Raw genomic sequence first — 24,917 nt, 5'->3', positions numbered from 1 at the left:
TGCACCAGATATCTCAAATCTCTGGCATGGTTATAAGAGTACTTAAAGAAGACAAATAGTGCTTAAAAAAAAAATGGCTGCAGTTTAGCTGTGGTTAAACCTGGAGTGACGCGATAGCTACAGCTGTCCAAGTGGAACTCGCTCAGTCAAATTGTAAAGTCAGTCTTTCACTTCTACATTTCGCTGGGCGTGCCTTCTTCATCTTCGTCCCTGAACGTGGATTCACTCCCCCCTCTCTCCACTCCTCCACCACTCGGTTTCGCCGGCATGCCGTGCTGACGGATAGATGGATGGAAGGTAGGAGCGTCCACTTTGAAATGGGGTGATGGCAGTTGCCAACATGCTCAGCTTTTTTCCTTTATTTTCGTTTAACTGTGTTGTAAGTTAAAATTCGCCATTTTCTTCAAATACGTCTTACTACACTTTTAACCTTGTCACCTCTCTGCTTTTGAGCCACCAATCGCTTTTTGCTAATTTCCACCGCAGATTTATTTACATGACTATTGTTATCTCTAAACCCTAGGGCCTCAGGAAGAGCGACTGTGCCTGCATCGACATCAGGATGGATACCATCACATTTTAGTATGAGATGTTCTATTGTTTCTACAGATTTACCACAAACAGCACATGTGTCATCTTCTTCGTAAAATTTCTTTTTCTAGCTGCATGTTCTAAGTCATCCTGATCTACCTTCAAAGAGTAGGGCACTCACTTCCTCTTGAGTTATCATAAAATGCTTCCTTCCTGATCTGCCTTTTCTAGTATCGATATAGTTCTACACTATGCTTCTTTTCCATTGTGTCCATTTTCCACAGTGTCTTTGCTAATGCAAGTGGTGAACATTGTCCTTTTGTAACGCCCTGCACTATGCCTTCTATTATAATGTCAAAAGACCTGGCATTGAATTGTTCCTAAACCTGAAAACTAAAGCATCGCCAGGCCCTGATAAAATTCCGAACACTTTCTTGCACCGGTAAGCCAAAAAGCTTTCAGAGTTTCTGGTTGTTATATTTCGCGCGTCTCTGTCATCAGCTGTCATTCCTTCAGAGTGGAAAACTGCACGTGTTGTTCCTGTTCTTAAGAAAGGGGACGCATCACTGATATCAAATTATCGTCCCATATCTCTCACTCCAACCTGTTGCAAATTACTGGAACACATCATCTCATGGTGCATCATCGGTTTCCTTTACGACAACAAGATCCTTTCTAACGTCCAACATGGGTTTAGGAAGGGCTATTCTACTGTAACACAACTAACATCGGTTGTTCATAGCTTCACATCTGTACTTGATAAATCTGGCCAGGTTGATATTTTTATGGATTTTAGTAAAGCATTTGACCTCGTCTCCCATTCTAAATTAATTGACAAGCTTAAACAAGTTGGTCTTCCTAACTTTGTGTAGTTAATTGGGTTTCAGCTTACTTATCTAACCAAGAGCAGTTTGTTAGTAATGACGACCATTATTCACACAGTCTGCCTGTCTCTTCTGGCGTCCCCCAAGGAAGCATCCTCAGTCCCCTGTTATATTTAATGTATGTGAATGACATTGTTAAAGTAGCTACTCATCCCGTTCAAATCCGGCTGTTTGCAGATGACTGTTTTGGTTAATGTAATTACTTGTCGTGAAGACCAACTATTACTCAATTTAAACCTAAAGAATATTTTGGATTGGTGCAATCAGTGGGACATGAAGCTTAACACTCAGAAAAACGTATTTATGAGATTAACAAAAAAAAAAACAGCCTATTCTACCCCTACGCTCTTCCATCATTTTCACTTTCGGAGGTAACTGAATATAAATATCTTGGTGTAATGGTAACTAATAATCTAAGCTGGAATAGACATATAAGTAACGTATGTGCATCGGGTGTCCTAAAGCACAAACAGAAGGATGTTCCTGCAGACTTGAAATTTTTTAGCCTATTCATCAGTAATCAGACCCAAGTAAGAATACGCTTCCATCGTCTGGAACCCATTTACTAAAACTATCATTCAAGCACTTGAAATATATATCTAGCGCAAGGCCATTCGATTCATCTTTTCAAAATACCATTCAACCGACTCACCTACTGCCATAATTAATGCGAGCACACCGAATTCAAACATTGCAGGTAAGACGTAAAATTCTCAGATTAAAATTTATTTTCCTTCTCAAACATAAGTTGTCAATGTGCCCGGATCCCTACGTCAAGCCATTTTCCGCTCCACGAACAAGACCAGCCACTCTAATTCACTAACTCCATTCACTGCCAGAACTAATCTAAATACTCCTTCTTCCCTCGCACCGTAACTGAATGGAATGCTTTACCTTTAACAGCACTACGTGACATAGACTCCATTGAAGAAATAGAAGATTGACGCCATCAAGCTTATTTGGCCTTGTGTTTCGAATTTTCGTTCAGTGTTTTTTTTATATACTCGTGTTGCACTGTACTGCCCTTCCTGCTAGGGCCCAAAAGGGCCAGCAGGATTCTGCAAATAAATAAATTCGAGAAATCTGGAAAGGTGCAATACTACTGGGCTTGACGTTTGTAAACACTGTGGTGTGCTTGGGATCTGCCACAAACTCGGCAGTTGAAATAAAGCAGAGGACAGTCAGTAGGCCTGACTTGGGGACAAATCGAAACACTACTAATGAAGAAGCTCAAGGAGATACGGGGTGGTCAACATTCGAAGTGAGTGAGGCAAAAAGTAAGGTGCAGTATGAACAGTTGAGGCATATGAATGAGAAAGAATGGGGTGGCAAAAATTTTCAGGTACTTATACCGATGCAGTATCAATACTACACGGAAGCCAAGGTATAAATGGCTTGCTAATAAATACAACTGTGAAATGGAAGAAATAGATAGCAAGACAACATTAAAACAGAAAGTACAATCTTCAGAAGATACCCACTGGCAAAAGAAAATGCTCGACAAGCCAACGCTGGAGTTCTTATTGGACAGCTACATCTAAGATTAAAGGGAAAACTTCTTCGACAATTCCAAAGGGCGTGGTTTACTTTTCAAGGCAAGGGCTTGAGAACGAAGTGTTACCAGCAAAAATTTGTCACAACGGATGACGTTTGCTGTTGCTGCATGCAAGACAGGGAAACGATAGAACATTCTTATCACGTGTAAGACCCTCCAACCCTCAGTGCATGATGCCGCCGCTGGAATCCACAAAGCACTAAGGTTTCAGAATAGCCAGGATATACCCAAATTTTAAAAAAGTAGAAACAAAAGACGACTAGAGGGTTGATGGAGAAGGCGAGAGAGTAGCTTAGAAATGGAAGAAAATTGGTAGATAATCCGAAAATATTGAGCACGCCAGGAATTAATGGGTAAGTGACACTTGTCACCACTTTGATACCAAGGGGAGGATAATAATAATAGTAATAATAATTTATTTTGTCACCGTCGTTAGCAATACAGGCTGGTCTAAGCCTTTAGATTGCTTGTATGAATGTGCCTAAAAAAACTCCATAGTGACTGAAAAGCATGTATCATGCATATATAGACAAGGAAAACAAAATCACAATAAAAATTAGAAGAGCACATAAAAACTAGTATGTCGATTCAATACAGAACTGAAAAGAGCATAAAGGCGCAAAATCTAACAAGTCGAAAGAAATTGCACTAACTGCCATTCATTCTTCAATAATTCTCTCAGCTTGCCTCTAGAATTAGCCGTAAAGATCTCATCCGGAAGTTTGTTACGAGCATTTGGAACACAGGCGCAGCGCCTGGCCGCACCATACCTCGTGTTTGAAGGAGGAACAACGTAATAACAACAATAATAGCCGCAGTGGCTCAATAGTTATGGCGCTCGTTTGCTGACCCAAAAGACGCGGGTTCGATCCCGGCCGCGGCGGTCGAATTTCGATGGAGGCGTCATTCTAGAGGCCTGTGTACTGTGCAATGTCAGTGCATGTTTAAGAACCCCGTGTGGTCGAAATTTCCGGAGACCTTCACTACGACGTCCCTCATAGCCCGAGTCGTTTTTCGACGTTAAACCCCCATAAACCATTGTATAATTGGGGGCTGGCGCCCCCATACCTATATGCACAAAACTTTTCGCGCTTGGAAAGATGCCCATTACTGTTACTGTGCTCAAGGGATGTTTGTAAGCAAATAGAGCCTGATAACTGTGCTGTCATGGTTTTGCGCGCGTTCTACTACAGCGTGGAAACTCTCCGCTCCAGAAAACTCACGTAGGGAAACTTAGCAGCTCTTCTATCTCGCTGCCGAGCAAACGTCCTTGAAATACCGCTTTTAACAGCCCAACCTCGATAACGTCTGAATGTACCGGCGAACCACTCACGTAACGGAGCGAACCATAAGCGCCGATACGATCTTCGGCGCCGCCGCAGCGTCGCAGCGTGGCGTCGATTTCGTAAAAATCGCCAATGGTCCGACTCAAAAATATTGCCCAGATACGTAGTGCTGTAGATTATAAAAAATATTTATCTTTAATAATAATTATCTAAATTTTTTAGAACTTAATTAAAGGGGGGATTAAATTGACCAAGTACTCTTGCGCGGGAACTTCCGCCCTTCCGCTGCTTTTGCCGCTTTTGCATAACGGTGGGGAGCTGTTGCAGCGCGTTTGTTCGTAAAGAAGTGGTAACCAAGCATTTCGATTGTATTTGTGCGTTTAGCTACTGACAAGACCATGGATAATGAATTGCGTGATCGGACATTGTGGTGCGGAAATCTGCACTATCGAGTTACGGAGGAAGTTCTCAGGGAGCTCTTCATCCAGGTATGTGTTGGCGTTCTCTGCAATGCTTGTTTGTGCTCATTGTGCTCCTTTCCGTGCCTGTTAGGCGGGACCGGTTGAGGACGTGAAAATACCAAAAGACGCAGCCGGACGTGCCAGAAACTTTGCGTTCATAACTTTTCACCATCCTGAATCAATAGGATATACCCTAGCGCTTATGGATGGCATCACACTGTATGGACGCACGATCAAAATGGAGCGAAGACCACAAGCTGCAGTTGACAACACGTACGTGGACTTGATGGCAAATTACTGCGCGTATTACAAGGGACTCACCTTCGGGCCAGCACAGCGGCCGCCAAACATGTATAACAGAGGTGACGCCCCGCGTCAGTCGTTTGCATCGCAGGGCCAGGGACTGCAAGGAACGCATCTGCCGCAGGGCATGCCCATACATTACCACCACCAGCAGCAGCAGTGTCATCAGCGTGGAGGTGTCCCACCAGGCCCCGAGTACAGCAGAAACTACAGCAGGGATTACGATCGCTACCCGCCTGACAGAGAGAACGATCGCCGTGACAACGATCACTACGACAGACGCGCCCGGGCTCCCGAACCCTACGCAAGATATGACAGAGAATTCCGGGTCGAAAACGGACATCCCGACATGCGCAGCACGCACCGAGGGTCCGGCAGGTACGACAGGCGGTACTCGGAAGAGCAGCAGCGCTCAAGGTCCGATCACAGGCGCGACCACCACGGGAGACGGCACTAAGACGTGTGAGTATGTGTACGTCGCACGTCAAAGCAATTGCTTGTCATTAAGAGGCTGTGTAAAGCTGAGGTCTTTTTATCGTGCAGTTTTGTTCCGTAGCTTCTTGGAGTGGTTGAGGAAGCACAAACAAGCAATCTTGTTATTTTTGTCCTGATATTAGCCATCACTGTAATACGCGTAAAGTACAGGCGCGGACAGAAGTAAACGGAGTGCGCCGCACATGGATGGATGGATACGGCTGAACCCGTTAAATCGGGCGGTGGCTCAAGCCACCTACCTATATCAAATTTTACTCTTGTCTTGCTTTTAGCCACCAATCATATAACCTTCGCTTGGTTACTTCTACCCGCTTAAAATCTACTTTCCCTTCACTGTCCTTAAACCCCAATGCCTTGGGTAAATCAGCCCCGCTAGTTTCCACTGTAGGGTGAAGCCCTTTACAGCATAGTATCAAGTGTTCAGCCATTTCCTCCTCCTCTCCGCACGCAATGCACAACGTGTCCATCTCGTGGTACCTGACTCCATGTCTTAGTCTGCAAAACTCCAGTCCTGGCCTCAAACAACAAAGAGCTTCCCCTACAATTATCATAGATATTTTCTTTGGCAATTTCCTGCTTAAAGATCCTGTATGTTCCCAGTGCCGATTTTGTCAGCATCCCTGTTTTCCACAGAGCTCTCTCTGTTTCTTTAACCTTTTTCTTAACCGATAATTGCTGATTTGCCCCCTTACTGCTGTCCAGATATTTGCTTGTCAATTTTCTAGTTCGCTTTCTCCATTTCGTGTCAACATTCTTTATATACAGGTATCTGAAAACTTTCCTAGCCCACTGGTTTTCCCCCATTTTTCTCAATTGCTCCTCAAATGCTATCTTACTGCTAGCCTCTCTGCTCTCGAACGACACCCATCCCATATCCCATAGCTCAAGAACTGCTTGTCAGCGCCGCCTAGCCAAACCACACGTAAGCTCATAATCGCGACTTGCATATGCAGGCCCCCTACCAGCGCAACCCTCTCATTGCTCCGCTTGCCTCGCATTCGGCCGGCATCAGGGTCGCGCTGATGATGATTATGGTCCGATGGTTGCGCCCTTTGTAGCAAGCGGGCATTTCTTTGATGCCACAAATCCCACGGGGGGTGACGCTATCATTATGCCGTTTCATCTGAGACAGTTGTAGGTACGCATCGCAAGTAGCACGCATCCTTCGAATCTTAGTTGCCTCTGGGGTTCATTTCCGTCTCATTATAGATCAAATATATTTAAAACACTCCATCCACCACCGCAGTTTCGGGTTCTTTTAATACAGCTACCATTAATTTTCGGCTTGCTCCTACGAGGAACCGATGGAGCGGCAAATCATGCACCCTGTGTGTCTGTCCTGCAGCACATTGCTCCTGCATTGGAACTTCGCCTAGGAGGTCAGCTTTAAATAAGATGAAACCGCCGCTCTTGGCACTTTTCGCAGCGCGATCCAGCGTCGCAAGGATAGTGACTGCTTGCAAATGTGCTGGATGCAGCTGCTGAGTTGCCACGCCTATATTGTCAAACAGACCAATGTCTATATGTAACCGGTAGCAGTGAAGGAATACAGCTCGCACAGAGGAGTTTGATTGCTTGCCGGGTTCTGTCGTAGCTCATTCTCTGCTTAGTGGGTGCACACGGGTACTTATATGCCGAATTTTGCACGCGGGGCACGCAACAGTGACGCATCGCTGCCGCGGCATTCACGTGGGTGAGACAGCGGGTGCTTGTAGTCATCTTAAGATCCGTAGGTGCATGCAAAGTGATTACCATGAGCTCTGCTCCGCACATGACAGTGCGATACGCAGCGCACTGTCTCGGTGGTGATAAGAGCAGGTTCCAGTATAGGAACAGTGTGCTTCGCAGTAGACAGGCGGTGTGCATGCACTAGTGCTGCGTCGGCGCCTAGCAGTGACAAGACGGATCATCAGTGATAACGGTAGAAAATTAACACAAAACTGCGGCAGTACGCTGAGTGTTTCGAGTGCGTTTGGTTGCGAGCGAGACGCAGAAGAGTCCCAGCGGCAGCAAAAGTTCGAAACACACGGGTTATTTGCAGTGCAAACGCGCCTCCAGCTGTCTCACACGAAGCGGCTTAATGCTAGAGCCATCCCCGCGCAATTTTGCCTTATCAAGACGGCGGTCTGTGTATGCCGAAATGCTCGCTAGCTACACAGAGTGCGACCATCCGATCATGATCATCATCAGCACGACATAGATGCTGGACGAATGCGAGGCAAGCGGAGCTTTGAGAGGGTCGCGCCGGAAGGTGGCCTGCACATGTGCGTGGCGATTTCGAGCTGTCGTCTGGTTCAGCTAGGCGGCACGGACACGCAGTTCTTTCTTGTGCGGCGCGCTCCGTTTACTTCTGTCCGCGCCTGTACCTTGTTTTTAAACACTGTCAGCTTTAAATGCACTTCGATCGTTGCTGAACTGTGCAACATGGGAAAGCAGTTTTGAAAAAGCTTAAGATGTAAGCATCACATACGTCTATGCAGAATTAACTATCTGGAGGGATGTGCATTGTCTGTGCATTGAATGTGTATATGCTTTGATGTGTATTGAGATCTGAATGACATTGGCAGTGCTTAGAGGGATAGTCTACTGTTGGAGACAAGTATAAAACATTGGATTATACTTTAAACTCACTAGAACACGTTCTTGGGCAAGTTGGTTCATAGCTTGAGTAGATGAAGCGCACAAAAACACAGCACACAGGAAAGGAAGACACAGGACAGGCGCTCGATCCACCACCACAGCGCCTGTCTCGTGTCTTCCTTTCCTGTGTGCTGTGTTTTTGTGCACTTCATCTACTCAAGCTTTAAACTCACTGTTTTGGCAGTTAATTATATTTTAAATGAATAAAGTCAGGCCAGAGGCGACAGTGGCACTGTGCTGTGTTAAAACCTAATTACTCCGCATGCAGTCGGGTTACAGTCGATATGCTACATTTTATGAATAGGACTAAGCACAATACTGGGAGCTATTTTTGCTGGAAGAAACTTCAAATGTGTTTTTTTTTTTTCCCCCAAGTCGCGGTTTCTTGATCTCTTAAAATGTTTTGACAGTGCTGTTGACATTGACAGCGTTGCTACTGATGCATATATTGGTGATAGATTTCAGCAGTCTTGTTTTATTGGTAGTTTTTAAAACCATCTTAGTGTTCTAAACTATAGTTTTATTAAAACCTATGCATGTCAGTTAATGTCATGCTCATTATTACTGCTGACTGCCACCTAGCACTTATCATACCTGTAATATAAAGAGTATGGAGGTCCAATCTCCCCGCAGGGGGGCGTCTGCAGCTTGCAGGCGTTGGTGAGTGGCGACACCACGGGTTCCCGAGCATCCGCAGGGACATCCCCGCAAGGGGATGATGGTGAACAGTGCATCACCACGGACCCGAGCACCTGCGCCTAGCCGTGCGTGGCATCGCCGTATCCAGGGAAAAGGGGATCCTGGTGGTTGAGCCGATGCCGAGCGTCTGGACCTTTAAGGCCCCTCGGCAGAGGCAACACACCACTTTAACCCCAGCTTCCTGTAGACGACACCTCCGGCCTGAGCCGCCCGGGTGGGAATCGACAGTCGCCTTTTCCTATCCTCCTCTCCATCTTTCACTTTCCTATCTCTTTCTCACAACTCTCTTATATCCTACTCACTTCTTGGTTTTTCCTTTTTTTCCTGGCGGCGAGGGTTAACCTTGTATGACCAACCACCTGAGTTGCGTCATATTTGGTTATAGTTAAGGGGTACAGCTGGCGTGGGCAGGACTTGCTTGCTAGTTCCTCTCCCGTCCCCAAGTTGGGCTCTATGTTGGGTGGCTGGCACCGTAGCCGAAAAACACACTTATTCTATGGCTAACCTTCTCTCAGCAACTGATCGCTCTCACAAGAGAGGGTGGACCGAGGTAACTCAGAATTTCATGAAAAAAAAAGAAGCAAAGTTTCCCCAAGTTTAGGTGATTCATAGTGAGCAAACTGATAAACCTGCTAGTATAATCTCCCCATTCATTGTAGAAAAATGTTTGACCGGTGCCTTGGGTTTTGGCTACAAGGTTACAAAAATGGCCAGTGGAGACCTCTTACTGGAACTCTGAGATAGCGTCCAACACTCAAAACTTTCCAACATTGTGTCCATGGGTGACACCCCTGTATCCATATCTGCCCACCGATCCCTCAATACAGTCCGTGGTGTAATTTCAGAGAATGATTTTCTCCACCTTACTGAACAAGAAATCAAAGAAGGGCTTGCTGGACAAAACGATGATGTCCACAGGATAAAAATAAGAAAAAGAGGGCAAAGAAATCCCAACAAAGCATAGTCTTGACATTTGCACATAGTACTCTCCCAGACTCAATTGATGTGGGTTATCTAAAAATAAATGCGAGACCCCACATTCCTAACCCTCGACGATGCTTTAACTGCCAAAGGTTCGGCCATGGTTCAGTGAGCTGCCACGGTCGTAAAACTTAAGCAAAATGTGCTTCAAAAGATCACTCTTCGGAGAACTGCGACGGCACCCCACGCTGCGCAAACTGTGAGGGAGACCATGCTGCATACTCCAGGGCGTGTCCGTCCTGGAAGAAAGAAAAAGCAACAATCACACTCAAAACTACTGAAAACATTTATTTCAAAGAAGCAAGAAGGCGATGCATACAAACAAGCACTTTCTCCTTCACAACAAAAACAAACTTCGCCGATGTGGTGCGTGGGCGCGTCGCACCACAACAGGCTTCGGCACCTGCCCAGGCCACTCGCAGTGAGCCTGTGGCGGGGCCATCCGCACCCCCAGGTGGAGTAGGTAACGCTACCCCGCCAACTCAAAAAGAGGCCTCGCAGACCCCCGTATCCATGGCCCCCAAGACCTCCTCCCACAGGTCGAGGTTCAGCTCTAACGTCCACGTGCCACGTGCCCTCTGCACGGTCGTCCTGCGCCTCTGCAGAGGTGATGAACACGACCCAGGGCAGCCCTGTGCCATCCGCGTCGGGCGGTCGGCAGAGCTCTGGATCGGTAAAAAAAAAACAGGCCCCGAATCAAGGGACCATAAATAACTTGATCTAGTTTTTAACTAGATAGGAAAACAAAATTAAGGTGGCTTTCATAATGCAATGGAACTGTAGAGGACTTATGACTAACTACAGTGACATAAAAGATATCCTAGGAGCACACGCTCCTGTTCCGTTATGTCTACAAGAGACAAATTTAGGGCCTCAAAACAATAATTTTCTTAAGAATTATACTGTTTTCCGCCGCAACCGAGAACAGGCGAGCAGGCTGTCAGGAGGTGTGGCAATTATAGTGAAAAACGGTGTCCCGGCTAGTGAGCTTAAACTAAATACAAGACTTGAGGCTGTAGCAGCCACTCTGTTTGCACATAAAACAATTACGGTGTGCTCTGTATATATTGAGCCACAGCTGAAAATAACACTCATTGACTTAGAGATCTTTTAAAGCAGCTACCAGAGCCATACCTGGTAGTTGGCGACTTTAATGCACATTCTCGTTTTTGGGGAAGCGAGAAAACTAGACGCTAGAGGGCAGCTCATTGAGGAATTTATTCTATCCACTAATTTCTGTTTGCTGAACTCGGGTAAATCCACCTACTGTTCCCCATCCTCTGGAAAAATGATTGTTTTAGATTTGTCTTTTAGTTCACCGTCTGTTTTTAGCGATTTTAACTGTAGTGTTTTAGACAATCCTTATGGAAGCGATCATCTCCCTCTTATAATAAGTCTGTCACCCTCGCCAACAGTTATTCCAACAAAACCGCGGCGTTGGAAACTACATTTAGCTGATTGGGCATTGTTTAAATAAAAAGCCAGTTTACAGGATATAATTTTAGAAAACCACAGCATAGATGAGATAAATGAAATGTTCACAACATGCATTCTTTCCGCTGCACATGTATCAATTCCAAAATCCACAGGAGTGGTGCGCCAGAACCACAAAGTTTGGTACACGCGAGAGTGTAAGGAGGCAAAAAACTGCAGAATAAAGCTTGGGAGTTTTTCGCAGATACCCAACTCATGAGAACCTTATTTTTTTCAAAAAGGCAAGAGCGCATGCGAGGGTATCCGGCGCAAAGCCGAGAAAACATCATGGCAAACTTATGTCTCTTCTATAAACAGCTCAACCACATAAAAAAAAAATATGGGAGCAAGTTCGACAATTAAATGGCCGCTACTCACCTTTCACAATTCCTCTTTTCACAACACCTGGTACACAAACGAGTTTAAGGGAACAGGCAGACGTATTGGGGGTGCACTTCACTGTAGTTTCTGGTTCATCACACTATATACAGTCATTTCTAAAACACAGAAATATAGCCGAAAAACAAAGGCTCCCAACAAGTGGAGGTGCTAATGAAAGATACAATGGCCTTATTACACTCCAAGAAATAAACACTGTACTGTCTGCCAGTAAGAAAACTGCTCCAGGACCCGACCAAATACACTATGAAATGCTTGCCCATCTTTCCAAGCCTGCTGTAGAGGTTCTTTTGTGATTCTTTAACAAAGTATGGGTTTCGGGGAAAATACCTGAAGCCTGGAAAAAAGCTATTATTGTACCGTTCCTTAAACCTGAAAAACCCCCAACCTCTCCTAGCAGTTATAGACCCATAGCCCTGACTAGTTGCCTCGCAGAATCCTTTGAAAGTGTCCTTAATATAAGATTAACGTTTGTCCTTCAATCCTATGAACTTCTTGATGCCCACCAGTGTGGTTTTAAGAATGGATGCTGCACGACAGATCACCTAGTCCGTCTTGAAAATACTGTTTGAGAAGCTTTCGTTCATAAGCAACACTGTCTGGCAGTATTTTTCGATTTAGAAAGGGCATAAGATACGTCCTGGCGGTTCGGGATTCTTCAAGAGATTGCCGAGCTTGGCATCCGAGGAAGAATGTTGATATGCCTAAAAGACTTATCTAATCATTCATTTCATGTCCGTCTGGGTACAACCCTTTCAAGGAATTTCATTCAGGAAAACTGAGTACCTCAGGGGAGTATTTTAAGCACAACTCTCTTTGTTGTGAAAATGAACTCTTACGAAAATAATCCCAAGGTCCGTTATGTACTCAGTCTATGTGGACAACCTTCAAATAGCTCGTACATCCTCCAATGTATCAACATGTGAAAGACAAATACAAATAGCAATAAATAAACTGGCAACATGGGCAGATAGAAATGGTTTCCGGTTTCGCCTACAGAAATCGGTGGCAATTCTGTTCTCACTCAGACGAGGCATACATACAGATCCCACGCTTCACCTGAATGAAATAGAGCTACCAGTAAAAAATGAGCATAAATTTCTTGGTATAACATTTGACAGAAAGCTCACTTTCCTACTTCACATAAATGCGTTGAAAAAGAAAGCTTCTCGATCTCTAAATATACTCAAAAAAGTCGAGAAAACACTGGGGAGCCGATAGGACATGTTTCATAAAAATTTACCGCTCTGTAGTGCGCTCCACCCTGGATTACGAATGTATAGTGTATGGGTCAGCGAGGCCATCATACCTTAAGCGGCTAGATCCGGTACATAATTTAGGTTTTCGTCTTTCCTCTGGTGCGTACAGGACGTCGCCCGTGAAGTCTGTATATAGAAGTGAACGAACCATCACTTACAGACAGAAGAACGATGCTCACGTGTTCCTACATTCTAAAAATCCGTTCACTACCTAAACACATCTGTCACCAAATAGTCACAAACTGCCCATCCAGAATACTGTTTAACAACAAACCGCAAAGTACCAGGCCACTGCTCTTGCGTTTTGAAGAGATGTGCCAAAATCTCGGCATACTGGACACTTAGCCTGGCATTGCTGTAAGATGAGATCCACTGCCGCCATGGTACAATTTCCCGGAAATCTGTGATCTCACTCTTACACATTTCGGCAAAAAACACTCCACCATAGCATATAATACAAGAATTTTTCGCACTCCAGGAAAAATACAGTAATTGCACATCTTTTTATACAGATGACTCAAAAACAGATTCTTACGTTGGAAGTGCAGTCGCACAAGGGAATTGCAATCATATAGTGAGGCTACCACAAGTGTGCATCAATCTTCACTGCTGAATGTTACGTCGTGTCTGTAGCCATTGAACAAATAGTAAAAGACAACCTCACAAAAAGAATTATTTACACAGACAGAGATCTCTAAGTTTACTTACAGCTCTCCAGTCTAGAAATGCAGTCATTCCTATACTTGGTGATATCATACACAACATAGAAATAGCCACAGCTAAAGGACAAAACCTAAAACTCTGCTGGGTACCGAGTCACATTGGAATTAGAGGCAACGAGAGAGCAGACTTCTGCGTTGCTCAAGCACGTGACATGCAAATCAAGAAAGTAAATGTTCCATTAAAAGATTGCATTAACTTAATACATCGTAGCATAAGACAGAAATGGCAGTCCGCGTGGAACATCGAAGTAAAAAACAAGCTACACAGTGTAAAACCAGTTATAAGTGAATGGAAGTCCTGCACCCACCAGGAACGTTTTAAGGAAGTGATTATCTGCCGTCTTCGTATAGGACACACGCACCTCACACACAATTTTCTGCTGACAAAACAAGGTTAACCTGTTTGCGAAAAATGCGGACAAGAAATTACACTTAACCACATTTTAATTTCTTGTGCGAAACTGGAAAAACTAAGGAAAAGTACTTTACTCAGTTTTATAACGAATACATTATTTTTCATCCCGCACTGCTTTTAGGAGATGATGCAATTGTTGATTTATCATGTGTTTTTAGCTTTTTTAACGAAACGGGATTTCTCAAGAGACTAAATCTTTTACCTACTGGTTTGTTTGAGCTTTAGTACACCTCAGCCACTTTCTCATGCCTGAGAAGAAGGCTGAGGCTTTTATTTTTATTGGTTGGGAGCCTCGATATCCTCGCGCAGCCAAGGAAAGCTACTGAGGTCACCCAGCCCTCTTTAAAGCTTTTACTAGTAGCCATTTCTAAAATTTGTGTATGTGTTCACTGGGTAGTAGTGACGTTTGAGGGCCTCTAGAGCAGGGATGATGCTTACATTTCTATAATATTCAACAAAAGACTTTTCCTATACCTTGTTCTTGGCGCATGGTGGCCTCAGTTGCCTATGGGCCATAAAACCTAACACAACACAACACAGGTCCCATCTACCATGGTAAAGTGAAATTCCCAGATCAAAAAATTACATTTTAAATTGTTGTGCCATTTTTCTTATTCCCACAGCCAGGTATACATTTATTTGGGCAAGGAGCTATGGATTGCTGCAGAGAAAGTATGGGTGATAAACCGCGTTAGAGTTGGATATAACTCAAGTCAGCAACCCACATTCAGGGCCGCCTCACAGAATTACTCTTGGGCGAGAAAGTTGTCCATTGTTATAGCTTTTCTCGTTACCTAAACAAGAAGCTAACCACCAGTCAAAATTAGGAGCTCAAGAATTTTGATGCGCCTGAATTGTTTGATATAGTGAAACATTAGAAGCTGATTTCGTTTACAGTTGTAAATATGGGTACTAGTTAGCCGTGCTGGCACCACTTGCTGAATTCATCACCTGTTGTGACACCCCGCTTTTGGTCAGTGGAGTAATACTGTCCCTTTTAGACCATGTATTAAGATTTTTGTTGGCATTTTTTGCTTCATTTGGAAAGGTGTATGGAAAGACTGGCAAGAAGACTACTCCGATTGTTTCACAACTTTTCATTCCCCGTAATGTGATGACCACTGTTTACACACAACTAGTACAGGTGCCCCAAAAGTAAAATGGAGCACACGAACAGTGGGCAAATTGCTTCCCAGTGTGCTCTAGCAACGTAAATGCATGCAGACAAAAAGGCATGCAGACAGCAAGGGTTCAGCCGACCCATCCTGCAATTTCGTTGCCCACCTTATTGCCGGCACTGGCAAAGTCATGCCATTTTCATCAGTGGTCGACAGGGGCACTTTTAATGCTTCATGCAAGGATTTATTGCTGGCAAGCATTTTGCTGAAAGAGTTTGTCTTTAGCGTCCGCGCTTTCTGCTTTGTCAAGAACTCGACTCCTTCCAGAGTGCGTGCTCATGTGCCCATCGTCATTTGCACTTTGCTTGGCCGGTGATAAAGCGAGCATCAAAACTGCGAGACAGGTTTGCTGGGCCCTCACTGTGTGAATGCGCTTCCGCTACTAGAGCGTGCTTGGAAGCAATTTGTCACCACTTGCATGCTCTGTTTTACTTATGGGGCACCTGTACTTTACGAGCAACTTCTCTTACACTGCCTCACTGTAAATTTGCATGAATGCATGTATCTTTTGAGAAGGGGATGAGGACAGTTTTTTTGTCCTTGTCTGTTTTGCCTTAGCAATTTAAAGTCATTGTCAAAAGTACCCGGCCCTCAGCGTTTGCTATTGAGCCATGGTGTAGGGCACTTGTAGCAACCTAGAAGCTCCACTGCTGCATAGGGTTGAGGAGGAGAGGTCCACTCACTCTTCACGGGGCCATAAGTGCCCTGCTACATGGCTCAACAGTAAACCCAATGGGCCAGACACTTCTCACCCAGGCTGTGCATTAAAAGAATGAGGCAACTAGCCCGTATCAAAGAAGTATTTGTAACTTGTGTGATGTAGAAGGTTTTACCGCTACTGCTTCCCTCCGAAGGAACCTGTGTGGCCTCTTTGCAAAGAAAACACATCGCTCACAAGGAAGCTAGTTCATTTGCTTCAGGACCTCTTAACATGCTGCTTGCAGACAACACAGGGAAAATGCCTTGCGACTTGAGACCACTTGAGCCCAAACACCTGGAACAAGTGTAACATGCAGCACTGCTACAGCTTCAGTCAAAAGTGCAAAGACCTGTGACGAATGCTAACCTTTACCGTAGTGCTAAGAAGTTAACTAAATGCCACCGCTCAAAAGCTGCCCTTGGCATTCCATATGTTTTCTTTCGTGTCTTTTGCTTACACGATCTAATGCAATGTGGCTGTGTGATTCACTTAGCCTAATAGTGTTGGCAGATGACGTGTTAAAAAAAAAGTGCATCAACACCAAATCGTTTATAATATATAAAAATTGTTTCACAGTAGGTTTCCTGGAGGCAGCATTTGTCAGAGAAGGGCTAAGGATGAGTTGTCATTCCTTTTAAAAACATTATTGAAACAGTGCAAAGATGTGATTGTGAAAAGAAGACGCAAGGAAAAAGCTTTTTTCGTAATTTAGATTGAAACACTGCTAATTATATTCATGCTTGACGTGAATGTACTTAGGATTACATTCTTGTCTGTCTTTTGAATTGTTTTATGGAGGTTTCTAGCGTCCCAAAGTGACTTGGGCTATGAGGGACGCCATAGTGAAGGACGTCAGAAATTTCGACCACCTGGGGTTCTTTGACGTGCACTGACACCGTACAGTACACGGGCCTCTAGAATTTTGCGTCCGTCGAAATTTGACTGCTGCGGCCTGGATCAAACCCGCGTCTTTCAGGCCAGCAGCTGAGCGCCATAATCACTGAGCCACCACAGCGGCCTGTCTTGTGAATTGAGGTAATCTGGAGCTTAATATGGCACTGCATGAAGTTCTCAAGTTTACTCATTTCTTTCATTACTTGTGCGCTGCCACGGTGGTTCAGTGGATATGGCGCTCGGCTGCTTAGCTGAAAGGCACAGGTTCGATTCCAGCCACGGGGTTTGAATTTAGATGGAGGCAAATTCTAGAGGCCTGTGTATTGTGCGATGTCAGTACATGTTAAAGAACCCCAGGTGGTTGAAATTTTTGGAGCCCTTCGCTGCGGCATCCCTCATAGCCTGATTCGCTTTGGGACGTTATACCCCCATAAACTAAACCAAACCATTACTTGTGCATTTTCGTGTAGGTGCATTTATATAGCATTAAACACCAAGTAAGTTTAGGCGAGTGACGTTGCCTAGATGCATTTTGTTTTAATTTGTCCACTGACCATGCATGAGGTATCTGAAGAGAGCTGGCAGCAACTACTTCGGCTGAGCACAGCAGTACAGTGCTACATCTAATGTAGTCATATGGCTGACCACCATGTTCTCATTAGGTCAGTTTATCCCTAGCATTTTGGCCAAGTTATGATGAGAAAGAAATCAAGGGAATATTCCATATGTACATATTATCATGCAGTCCAAACGGATACAAACTAGTTTGAACAGCGGTGCTTCATGGCTGTCATGAAATGGTATAGGTAGCCACACACTCCAGCATTTATCATTGCAGTTTGGAGCTGTGTGATCTGTTGCATTCATATAAGCAGAGGATGTCGTTATTCTTAACTGAGGAGGATGCTATCAGGGCATCAAACATTAAAGGTTTACTGAAACGACGTGTCCCTTATTGTCCTGCAATAGAGATAGCTGAATGAAAACAGAATAGTGAAGAAATAAACACGACAAGCATTCAGTGTTTCAGTCTTTGGTCTTAGGCCTTCCTGTGGTTTAATTGTTTTTTTTATCATGCTTATGCTTGCTGAGGAAAGTAAAAACATCAAAACTTGAATTGCTTTCTTCCTGCTTAAAGGTGCACTAAAGAGGAATCTGAACTCGTCTTTTCACTGCAGTAACTCGATCTACACACTCCGAGCATTCTTAGAAACTTCAAATTATTGTCCTGCGTGGCTGGTCTTTCTAATTTTAAATTGGAAAAAATGTCCCAGCTCCCGCCTTTTTTTGAACTCAACTCTGAAGGTAGGAAGAGTCAACCAATGCGCAGAGTGCCTTTCAGCCAGTCCCGTGGCAGCTTCACTTTCGCGTTTATTTTGTTTTTTGGGTTTCTGTGAATAAATAGTTCCAGTCGCAGACAACATAGCCGCAAATTAGGCCCATGGCAACGAAAATATGCGTGGACTCTGTGATTTACTTATCACTCTGCCAATGGCAGTGCGGCAAGCCGCCAGGAGACTGCCTGAAAGCCACTGCATGCGTTGGTTGACGTTTACCTTCAGGGTTGAGTTCAAAAAAGGGCGGAAGCCGGGACGTTTAATCCAATTTAAATTAGGGAAATCAGCCACAGGACAATAATTTGAAGTTTCTAAGAATGCTCGAAGCGTGTGGATCGAGTTCCTGCAGTGAAAAGACGAGTTAAGATTCCTCTTTAGTGCACCTTTAAGCAGGAAGAAAGTTATTCAAGTTTTGATGTTTCTACTTTTCTCAGCAAGCATAAGCATTATTAAAAAAACACAATTAAACCACAAGAAGGCCTAAAACCAAAGATTGAAACAGTAAATGCTTGTTGTGCTTATTTCTTCACTATTCTGTTTTCATTGAGCTTTTTCTATTGCAGGACAATAAGGGACACATCGTTTCAGTATAATTTTAATGTTTGATGCCCTGATAGCATCCTCCTCAGTTAAGAATGACGACATCCTCCGCTTATATGAATGCAACAGATCACACAGCTCCAAACTGCAATGATAAATGCTGGAGTGTGTGGCTACCTGTACCATTTCATGACAGACATGAAGCACTGCAGTTCAATCTAGTTTGTATCCGTTTGGACTGCGTGATAATATGTACATATGGAATATTCCCTTGTATTCTTTCTCATCATAACTTGGCCAAAATGCTGGGGATAAACTGACCTAATGAGAACATGGGGGTCAGCCATATGACTACACTAGATGTAGCACTGTACTGCTGTGCTCAGCCGAAGCAGTTGTTGCCAGCTCTCTTCAGATAGCTCACGCATGGTCAGTGGACAAATTGAAACAGAATGCATCTAGGCAATGTCACTCACCTAAATTTACTCGGTGTTTAATGCTGTATAAATGCAGCTACATGAAAATGCACAAGTAATGGTTTGGTTTGGTTTGGTTTGGTTTATGGGGGTATAACGTCCCAAACCGAATCAGGCTATGAGGGATGCCGTAGCGAAGGGCTCCAAAAATTTCAACCACCTGGGGTTCTTTAACATGCACTGACATCGCACAATACACGGGCCTCTAGAATTTCGCCACCATCTAAATTCAACCTCCGTGGCCGGGATCGAATCTGCGCCTTTCGGGTCAGCAGCAGAGCGCCACAACCACTGAGCTGCCGCGGCAGCGCGCAAGTAATGAAAGAAATGAGTAAACTTGAGAACTTCATGCAGTGCCATATTAAGCCCCAGATCACCTCAATTCACAAGACAGGCAGCCACGGTGGCTCAGTGATTATGGCGCTCAGCTGCTGACCCGAAAGACGCGTGTTCGATCTCGGTCACAGCGGTCAAATTTCGATAGAGGCGAAATTCTAGAGGCCCGTGTACTGTGCGATGTCAGTGGACGTCAAAGAACCACAGGTTATCGAAATTTCCGGAGTCCTTCACTACGGTGTTTTTATGGACTTTTGGACATTTATTGCAAATTCTTGCTGGCCTCCAACCTCTCGACGGTCACTGCCGTACGTTTATGGCTTTGAGCATCGTACTGAAAGTGGGTACTTGTGGAGAGGTTTATTCTGAATCATCCTGTAACTGTAAGCACAAGAGAGGTTCATTCTTCCATTTTGAAGCATCAGTAAAAAAAAAAATTTACCATGGGGGCATGTTTTATGAGAAAAAAATTCAACCACTGAAGGGTTAAGGAAAGCCTCATTATTGGTGTTACGCTTGTTTCCAGTTATTCGTGCTCTTTAGGTGTGTGCGAATACAGTCGCTGACCGATTTTTCGGACTCGAAGGGACCTGAAAATGGTCCGAATAATCGAGCAATCCGAAAAATCTGTGAAGTACAAAAAAAAAATCACTTTATTGAGATGAAATCGGCTTAGAAAGGTCACAGATTTGACCTTGTGGTAAATTTTTCTTGCTGGCGATGATTTGCACCTGTATTTGCGCCAAATTTATGCTTTCACTGTACACGCTAGACAGGAAGGTCACGGTGTTTAGCTCAATTCTTTGGCGGACCTGGCGCCACCGGTGGGGCCATGCTGTCTACAGCCCGAGTGTGCACGGACTCGAAGGGACCTGAAAATGGTCCGAATAATCGAGCAATCCGAAAAATCTGTGAAGTACAAAAAAAAAATCACTTTATTGAGATGAAATCGGCTTAGAAAGGTCACAGATTTGACCTTGTGGTAAATTTTTCTTGCTGGCGATGATTTGCACCTGTATTTGCGCCAAATTTATGCTTTCACTGTACACGCTAGACAGGAAGGTCACGGCGTTTAGCTCAATTCTTTGGCGGACCTGGCGCCACCGGTGGGGCCATGCTGTCTACAGCCCGAGTGTGCACCACACCGCTCGTCAAACACACGCAAAGACGAGGCACTTTTCGTTCAGCGCGCTGGAACCGCCGGACGCAATCACAAAACGGCGAACGGATGTAATTTCGTGCAGACGGGAGCGCCACTCGGTCGACGCAGTCGGAGAAATCAAAGTGGTGAAACGGTGAATGGCGAACGTATGAGACTCGCCGCGGTGGCTCAGTGGTAAGGGCGCTCAGCTACTGATCTGGAGTTCCCAGGTTCGAACCCGACTGCGGCGGCCGCGTTTCGATGGAGGTGAAACACAAAGGCACCCGTGTGCTGTGCGATGTGAGTGCACGTTAAAGACCACCAGGTGGTCGAAATTATTCCAGAGCCCTCCACTACGGTACCTCTTTCTTCTCGCAGTCCCTCCCTTCTTTATCCCTTCCCTTAATGCGCGGTTCAGTTGTCCGCCGAGATGAGAGACAGATATTGTACCATCTCCTTTCCGCAACAACAAATTTTCAATTTTTGACTTATGAGACAAGCGATAACCGCCCGCGACAACGTTGCCGTCAAAAGCAAGGCGGCGATGACAATCCGACTGCCACCTTGAAGTGTCAGATCGCAGGGACCTCTACTGGCAAAAGTGAGGTACCGAAAGTATGTGAAGCCAATCCAACTGCAAAGTAAATCCACCTCAATCCAACATGACGCCTTTTGCACCTGCGAAAAGCCGATAAGATGGCCGATTTTGTCCCGCAGGCGACTGAAATTAGTCCGAAAAATCGAACTTTCGGACTTTTACAGTCCGAAATATCCATCGCGAATATGTATGTGCCTCTATAGTGTGACTGACAGATCGAAGTCCCAAATATCCTACAAGTCCAAATTACCCGTCGGCTACTGTAGTGCTTTTTTAAACAGGAGCGAATACAATTAGGCTAGCTTTTCCACCGAATTGAATGCGAGTTGTTATTATTCGTGCTTGTGTGAATATTGGTACAGTGTTCATGCGGAACAAGGAAGTGCCAGTAGTGACTCATAAGGCATGGAATTACAGCTGTAGCTGTCAAAATACACAACACTGATGTCCACTAGGGGACACGCAACACAAAGTCTTTATGTTAACTTTTTGACCTTCATGTAATATGCATAGAAAAATTGCCTTTTGCTACTGATGATGACAGCTTACAAACTGACTGCAAACCCTAGTTGATGACAGGGATGTTAGATCGAGGCATGGCCTCCGAACTCGGGCATACTGGCAGAGTTTGCTAAACCTAACTGAATCATGTCCATTGCCCTATCTTGGGGGCGATATGTATGAGTATTATGAATGCCGCCACGTGAATGGACCGCGTCGCGATTCTAATCATCCTTTCCTCACAGACCGATCGCGGCAACATGAATGCTGTACGGCGTCGGAGTAGGTCTCGTTTCTGAAACGACATTAAGTCATTGAACTATTCAAATTTCGTGCCAGTTATTTGGAAACTATTCGAAAACGTAAGGATGAACCCGATTCATTTAGAATAATTTTGAACATTCACTGTTCGATTCGTTCACTGAATCGAATACAAGAATATTCTATTCGATATTTGAAAATCTCGAATATTCGCACACTCCTAGTGCTCTATATTGCTCGTCAGTGGCTTGTTCTCTGCCTTTTGTTTCAATTCTACCCTCTAGCTGTCTCTCAGTAAGCCTCTTAGTGTCCAGTTCGTTTGACTGATAGCACTGGGTCGAAAATTATGTTGAAAACTTTCCAGGAGTTACCTAAAGCAAAAATACATTTGGCATATGTTGCCTTTATAAAGGCTGGACTCAGAGATGCCCCTTTATCAGCTTGCCTGATGATTTCTTTGGTTTAGTTGATTTATATGGTGTTTCTTGTTTCTCTTGCAGTGCGTCTCGGTAAAGGACATCCTGTCATAAGCCAGCCACAGGTATCCTGTCATAAACCAGTCACAGGTATATCTGGTTGTCATGGGCTCGCAATGTTTATCCTGACAACTTCTTTTCATGTTGGTACCGCAGGTTCATTTTTGTTTGTCATGTCCTTTCATTGTTTGTAAAATGCCTTTTTTTTTTCTTTTTCATGTTTGTACCTCAGGTACTGTGCTGAGGGCTCATTTTATGGCAATTGTTCAACATTGTGATAATTTCAACTCGATCGTGTCAAATATATAATGGCAAACTTGTTTTTTGATGTATTGACTGCTAGCACTGGGGTGACACAATATAGTGATTCCTTTTTTTATATTCTAATTTTCAGTCGCTCACTTTCATGACTGGCTCAAATGATACTATGCTGTGTTGCCTCTGCTTCATTGCTCTCAAAGCCAGTGAGGGTGGAGGCTTTGTGTCTGCGTGGTGGCTTGGAGAGAGAGAAAGAAAAAAAAAAGGAATCATTCTTGTATACCGGCCTGGTGTATGGGCAGTTTTTGATTTTTTTTCAAGAGAAGTAGGACTCCAAGTGAAGAGTTTTGCTAGGTTATGAAGGTGTGCTCTTGGTACAAATTTTTTCATGTGTTGGGATGCGATCGAGACCATTGTTAACATTGATTTGTTGTTATATGTGAAAAAATACAATTTTGAGTGTTTTTATTTAGTTGGTAAAGTACTTTGCCATTTCAGGTTGAAAAGCAGCACAAAAATGAAACACTCTAAAGAAGACGCACACATACAGGGGGACTTATTTATTGTTGGAAAATATAATGTAAAGTTGTGACAGTATATACATGAAAAGAAAAAAGTTCCTAGCGTAGGCAAGTGTTTACCTACAAGGATCAGTGAACTTTGAACTTTTATCACATGGCGATGTGGAGTGTCATTATGTATGTCATTATACTGGGTGTCAATGATGCAATGTAATGAACATTTAACTCGAAACTCCCAATTGTGCAGTGAGGTCTAATAATGCCAAAGCACAATAGTGTTGTAGTGTATGTCTGACTTCTCTGCCCTTTTTATGTTGCTTTTCATCCTTTGCGTGTTTACTTCATATGTACATGATGTAACATCGTCACTTTGCACTTGGGCATTCATCTTTTTATTCGGTGCATTTTAAATCTGGTAAAGGAATGTATAATAGCCTGTTACTTATTTTCTACTGTCAAGGTGTATTTTGAAGAAAAAAGTACCTGACCACATTGATGTTCCAGTTTTTTGTAGCTGCCTATCAGCCGATCTCACGTGTATGGTTTGTGGAAGTGTGTTTTTGTTTTGTCAAACACACAGCGGAAGTATTGGATGGAAAAAACCGGTGCTGAATACTGCTCATATCCAAGAAGGAAGCAAACTTTTAACTGTAAAAGCCTCACAAAAAGAGGTCTTAGTAATCAAGAAATCTCAAAGGTACTGAAAATCAATGACGGGTGGGAATGGTTGTTGTGTCATGAAGAAGTTACAAAGGAGAGTTTTTAATAAATGAAACTGAAAGTAAGCTCGTGTATTTCTTTTGGTGTAGGGGCAACAGGTCGCACCTCACATTCTGGCTTTGAGAGTGCTGCATGAGCGTACATTCCCGTGTCTGGTAACATGAGTTGCATCTGTGTGAATTGTGGCTCAACTAGTTTCACTGCAGTGTTTTAGCATAAAAGTCTAAAATGCACTGCAACTGCTGTTGTGTGGTACTGTATCTTTCATCTCCCTGTGAGCAGGCTGTATTTAATGCCCTGGCGACATGCAACTTGTTTTGCATTTTGTCTTGGCATACTAATGCAGGAATTTTGCTGCCGTGCCCTCTTAATGCTTACAAATCAGGTGCTGTTTAAACTTGGGCATGCTTAGCTTCCATCAAACTTCCTCCTTTTACTTGGTGCATCTGGGAGCTCCTGTGCATAATATTGTTACTTTTCTTTTTTCTTGCAGTTTAGTTCCGTGCTGAAATTTTAATATAATTTGTATTCAGTGGGGTCATTGGAGCGAGGGCGCTAATAGTTACTAAAGCAAATGAAGTGGTGATGACCAGTTTATGAAAGCATCATTAAGCAACACTGAGGAGAACTCTATACAAGATCAAATTTTTGTTGTTACTAAAAATCGACTTTGTGCCTCTTTCTGTCTGAGTATGCTGATGTTTCTCCAGCAGTTTTAAAAAAGCATTTGTTGCCTAAAGAAATGTATTTAAAAAATTTTCCGCCACCTGATCCAAATTTATGATGTCTACATTGAAAAGGACTCCATGATATCTGTTTTGAAGTGAATAGCCTTTTTGACTGCGAATGCCCCAAAAAATCTCTGTTGACGCAATCA

General features: G+C 44.0%; 1 protein-coding gene across 1 annotated transcript; it reads left to right on the top strand.

Moving 5' to 3' along the window:
- The first annotated feature begins 4,521 nt into the window (after positions 1–4,521).
- On the top strand, positions 4,522–24,105 carry LOC144113093 (uncharacterized). Its single transcript, XM_077646014.1, has 3 exons — positions 4,522–4,744; positions 4,809–5,482; positions 22,566–24,105. The coding sequence occupies exons 1-2, from the start codon at positions 4,655–4,657 to the stop codon at positions 5,475–5,477; spliced, it is 759 nt and encodes a 252-aa protein (XP_077502140.1). The 5' UTR covers positions 4,522–4,654; the 3' UTR covers positions 5,478–5,482; positions 22,566–24,105.
- The last annotated feature ends 812 nt before the right edge of the window (positions 24,106–24,917 follow it).

The sequence above is a fragment of the Amblyomma americanum genome, chromosome 1 (genome assembly GCF_052857255.1).
Source record: "Amblyomma americanum isolate KBUSLIRL-KWMA chromosome 1, ASM5285725v1, whole genome shotgun sequence".
Classification (NCBI taxonomy): domain Eukaryota; kingdom Metazoa; phylum Arthropoda; class Arachnida; order Ixodida; family Ixodidae; genus Amblyomma; species Amblyomma americanum.
The sequence above is the reverse complement of the archived record's forward strand: the minus strand, read 5'-3'. Positions and strand labels throughout refer to the sequence as shown.